General features: G+C 37.2%; 1 protein-coding gene across 1 annotated transcript in view; it reads right to left on the bottom strand.

The window, feature by feature from the left end:
- Positions 1-4,020: 4,020 nt before the first annotated feature.
- Positions 4,021-5,473, bottom strand: part of LOC122081747 (protein NARROW LEAF 1-like) — a 9,395-nt gene continuing 7,942 nt past the window's right edge. The window contains exons 6-7 of the mRNA XM_042648983.1: positions 4,784-5,284; positions 4,021-4,682 (exon numbers count right to left, since the gene is read on the bottom strand). Coding sequence (XP_042504917.1) covers positions 4,252-4,682; positions 4,784-5,284 — 932 coding nt within the window. The 3' untranslated portion in view covers positions 4,021-4,251. The remainder of the gene's footprint in view (positions 4,683-4,783; positions 5,285-5,473) is intronic.

Below are 5,473 nucleotides of genomic sequence, written 5' to 3' on the forward strand. Positions count from 1 at the left end.
CATTTGGTTTAAGGTGCACTCCATTCGACACTGTTTTGTTTGTGGCCACATTCAGTTTATCTAAACCGGAATATTGGTAAGTGATCTCTATGGAGATATTGGATTCTATTAGCACACCTTAATGGTATGAAATATTTATTTCTATGTGTGGACCTAAGGTATTGTTTCCTTAATGGGGAGGAAACCCTAATTTTATTGCAGGGTTGGTCCCTACCCTCACCCCTATATATAGTTATCACTGACCCATTAAGTGAAGCTAACAATCAAAAAGCATAAGGGAAAGAGGGTAGACCAGACCAATATTGATCGTGTTATCCAAGGAGCATACAAGAAGACATTGAGGAGTTCTTATTCTTCAACCATGGATTCAGGTATGCCTAAAACATATATTTTATAGTATTTGTCGTGCATGCTTATCGATCTTCATGAATCGTTCCGGATATGTTTTTCTATCAAGAAGATCACAAGGGTTTCCTTGAAATTGAAACAACATACATGTTCCGTCTTGCAGGCTCACCTAGCTTGGTCAAGGTTACCCGGGAAAAGCTTGATCGAAGCTTCTGGTAGTTCCCTTGTGCATATATAGTTAATTTCATTCCTGGATCTACAGGAAAAGGGTTCTCCAAGAGAGTCCAAAATCATTTGGTTCCACCTTCTTCCAGCTTGTTGGTTTGAGAGGTTGAAGCTGCCAGCATGATCTGGTTGGACCAATAAATGGTTAGGTTTTTTTGGTTTACCTCCTCATGATTCTAATCTATATAGCATAGTTTCACCACGCAACAGACCAAGAATGAAATTCTTGTTGAGATATAAATTCTTCAATCCATATGCATATTATTGATATCTTTAATTATTTGATTTGTGGAATTGCGAATCCATATAGATAGATCATTCAACATTTTCTTCATTGTTTTTAATCAATCCATCCGCCCACCCATATTAGAAATTAGGTCCGATAGGATAGAAGATGGAGTTTGTCATATGGTCCTGGTTTCATTCTGGACTGGCAAAGAGATAGATAGGTATATCAACAGCTAGGTAGCACATGTTGGTGAGATGGATGATATATAGGAATGTATTGTCTTAAATTAATTGGCTTTTAATTACTTTAGATGGGCTCTAGCTCTAGCTCTAGCTCTAGCTCTAGCTAGCTACCATATATAGTGTTTGCATCTGTTCATTCTTTCAATTAATACGAGGAGTTTGTGGCTGGAGTCGATCTAATCCAGGTGGGCAATGTTAGCCTAATTCGCAACTCTGCGATGCAGCAATTAATGCTATAAACCTTTGTGTTTTTCATATTCATATATCTTCCCGTACATCATTTATTAGCTCTTTGATTGGGTTACTATATATATATATATATATATCATACAAGATTACAATCATTAGGGAAGTTATATATAGCAGAAATATATAAGACGATGATGACCTGGAGTTTCAGCTTCAGCAGAGACGTACGTACTGATCTAGCTAGTTGAACTAATTAGCTAATCAATTGATGATCGTCAATTAATTCTTAGCCAGGCATGGCTCAATCAGGTCATCCTACAGCTTCAACCACTCAGTCACCAACAAATGATCATCCCATCCTCAATTATTACTCATCTGGTCTTGAGGGTTTCCGGCTACCCTTGTTTGATACTCTACATCTCTTTCTCCCTTGCTGAGATCCCAACAAAACATATACAGGTACTTGTTTCTCATCATCCCATTACTTTCTTTCCTCTTGATTTCTTGGCTTAGCATCATCATCATCATCATCATTTTCAATATTTGTAAAATGATTTCAAATTGAGTTGCAAATTATTCATTTCTATTAATTGTTTCTCTTGCCCCAGATTTTTCATTGCTGTAGACATGTATGCATGTAAACATAACAGGGCATGGCAATATGGCATGCATCTCCGGCCTTTATAAATATGCTTTTGTAAGTCGGATTGATTTGTTTCTCCTCAACTCTGGTAGAATTAATTGCTTGTTTGAAAATTTAATTGTCTTGGTAGAAAAGAGAGAAATTTTTTCAAACTAAAAGTTGGTTGTCTTTTATCACTTCTTTTTTGGAGAGAATATTCTATTTGTAACTAAATCTTTTGTTCTTTTACTATGAAAAGTCTCCCTATCTCTCCCTTTCTTTGTCCAGAGAGACACTGTAGGGGGTGGAAGTACTGGTGGTCCACTCAGGAGGGTCATCCATAATTCTGTGATTATTTAATTTCTTAATTAATCCAAAGGGGCAGCCATGGATTGCGAAGGCAAACCTCCAAAGTGAATATAACCTAATAATCTCTTTCTCTGTGTCTCTCAGCAAAGAGACCTCATTGACATAGCCCACTTACTCCCACCAAAAAAAAACGCATAACCCAACTATATATACAAATTATCACAAGTTTCCATCTCCCACTTTGGATCATCACAACAAAAATCACCCGGACATGACCAGGCAAAAGAAGCAATAATGTTAACCTGAACTCTTTGTTTATCTTTCTCCTTTTCTTTTTCATTATTATTATTATTATTATTATTATCATTATTATTATTATTATTATTATTGCTGTTATTTTTACCTTTTTGATGATTCAGAGCTTCTAGTTATCAAGAAGAAACCTTATGGCATATACTTTAACCAGTCTGGACTCTGGAGAATTAAGCATATATCACCACTACATTGCCTAAATATTATTATTATTGTGATCCAGTCGGTAACATATTAGTCCATTTGGATAAATAGTTTACGTAGTTAGATACGATTTCTATATTTAATTAATTGCATGTTCAAGTTACAAACATTAGGATACTTAATTGGCTGCTTTCTGTACTTCATCAGGTAAATTGGAGAGTCTTTAATTTCACAATTATCGCTAAAAATTAATCACCATGAATTTATTCGAGGCAGCTTGAGATATTATGGAATGAAAAGAGAGGGTGATCATAAAAAATGGATGAATTTTATAATCTATCTAGATAAAAAGAAACATGGCAAGAAATACAACACTGATTGCGGGAAGTAACAATGTAACCTAACCTAACCTAACCTAACCTAACCCCCATTTGATAGGTGATTGGACTCTCTCTCTCTCTCTCTAATATTTGTTTTCAACAATTCTTTTTCCAGCCAAAAAAAAATCAATTCCTTTGTGCTAATGACCGATTATAAACCCTTATCTTTATCATAACTGACTCTATTTATTATTATTATCATCGCTTATGATTGTTGATCACCAGATTGACTTAAACCCTAATCTTCACTGAATTTCAATTATCTATTAACTCCAAAATTAAATCTGGGAAGGACCAAGTTTCCTTTAACTCCCTTCACCATGGGCATTGCTATAATTGAATATTCCTAACTAGATGGGTAGTTTGACTCCAAACAATGAATGATGAGAGTTTGTGATGGACAAGAGTCCCATTTTATGTTCACATCACAACAATATATGGTTGCTTACATGTCGTGGAAACTTTTAAGAGAAATACTTTTTTTTCTGTAAATTTATTTGTATGATTTTAAGAGCAATACCAAAGGATGAATCACAATTTATGAAAATAACTGTATAATATACATGGGAAAATTTCCTAGAAAGGTCCAACTATACATCGCTAAAAAAAAAAAAAAAGAGATCATATCCCATACACGAGGCTCCATCCACTCCAGAGTCTGCGGAGTGTCTTGACTCATAATGTACGCCCAAGGCCCCCAAACCCAAGTGTGCACTCTCCAGTGATGTTAATTTTTCAAGATTCTGTTTTGCCACTTGGTTTGCCACTTGGCAAACTTTGTGGACTATTTGGGGGACCTGTCCCCGCAAAGTTTTATCCCCAACTAAACTGCCACGTAGCATATATTTTAGCCACCCAAGAAGGCCTTATGTGGGCCATGAAGAAAAAGAGGGCGTCCAAACAAAATTGTGAAAAGATTTAATCCAACTAGCCAGGCCAATGCTGTAGAAAAATACCAGCCAGAACAACAGACTAGACTCTGAAGTGAAGCAGATGAACAATCAGTGAGTGAAACCATCATGGCTATAAAAAAGATACTGCCTTGATATGAGTAGCACTGTCTGAAACATTTTCTACTAAAATGGTATGCAGCAAATATATCTACCTATAGCATTAACCATACCCAAAAAAATGCCAGGGATAGGAAGACTAATGATCTAGTAGGATGCTTGAACCTCAAAATCTGAAAGCGCATCTCAACTTCCACATGAAACTGGACTTGAACATAGGTAAATGAGGCCGTTCTCTAATTCATTTTGGTTCTTCGAGATCAATCATACACTCTGAGTGCCTTCTCTTGGGCTCTCGATCTCCCAACTGCAATGAAACACAAAGATCTTCATCAGAGCCATTCCTCAATGCAGAGAGATTCTTTGATTCTGGGCGGTCCTCTTGGTCATTTTGATGTATCGGCGAACGTCCAATTAAGTTGGGAATGAATTGATGTTCTACATTGGGCAATGCCTCGACTCCATCTTCTATGCGGAACTCAGGGGGAGCAAGATGTGGATTTGCTCCTGCACGGGGTCCATCTTCCATAGAAATATGCTCTATGTTAAAACCCAGAGGCTCGAAGATCTCTCCAGTTTTGTTCTTTGCTTGTGTTCCCTCTGCAGGGGACGACTCACCAACTGTAGAATTGACTCCAGCTGCTGAAGCGTTTTTCTGTTCTTGCACAGCCACTTGACAAGGAAAGGATACAGTTGAGACAAAAACATTTTTTTGTCCTTTTTGCTTTCCGAAAAGATAGTGATAAAAGAAATTCAGTTGTTTAAGTACGCACCTTCGAGTCCTTCATTTGTTGTGATGATGTCAAGTTCTAGAAGATCAAGTAGACGCCCAAGATCAACACCACTGGTCCAATTCTCTGGAGGTTGACCAACTTTCAGCTTCAACCGCCCCCGATTGGCTGTCCCACCCCATATTATCCCAATTGGCCGAGGTTTCTCACTATTCTGAGAAGTTAAAAGGATGAGACTCCCGCTGTCACCTTCAAGGTCAAAGGTCTGCTGGTTTACTCCCACAACAAGGAAATCAGTGAAGAAGCAGATCCCTTTTTCATCGTTATATTCAAGGGCATAGGCCATTACAGTCCCTGTAGTCAAGCCCGAGCTTCTTCCTACCTTCACCACCTGCTTCCCAATCAGACTTTTGATTGGGGACTGCAAGTCTATGATCTTCACATCACCAATCTTGTCAACACCTTTTACCAGTGTAGTTACATTGGAGACATCAAAATCTTCCGCAAAAGGTATGAAAGCCCCATCAGCCCGCACAAATGTCTCTGCAGGCGTACCAAATGGTAATGGGCACATGTGGGAGGTCAGGACGCAATTGAATCCTCAGTCAGGGAAAAAATACACATTGTATCTGGGATACTCAAAAAAAAAAAAAAAAAAAAAAAAAAAAAAAAAAAAAAAAAAAAAAAAAAAAAAAAAAAAAAAAAAAAAAAAAAAAAAAAAAAAAAAAAAAA

Source organism: Macadamia integrifolia, chromosome 6 (assembly GCF_013358625.1).
Source record: "Macadamia integrifolia cultivar HAES 741 chromosome 6, SCU_Mint_v3, whole genome shotgun sequence".
In the NCBI taxonomy this organism is placed as follows: Eukaryota; Viridiplantae; Streptophyta; class Magnoliopsida; order Proteales; family Proteaceae; genus Macadamia; species Macadamia integrifolia.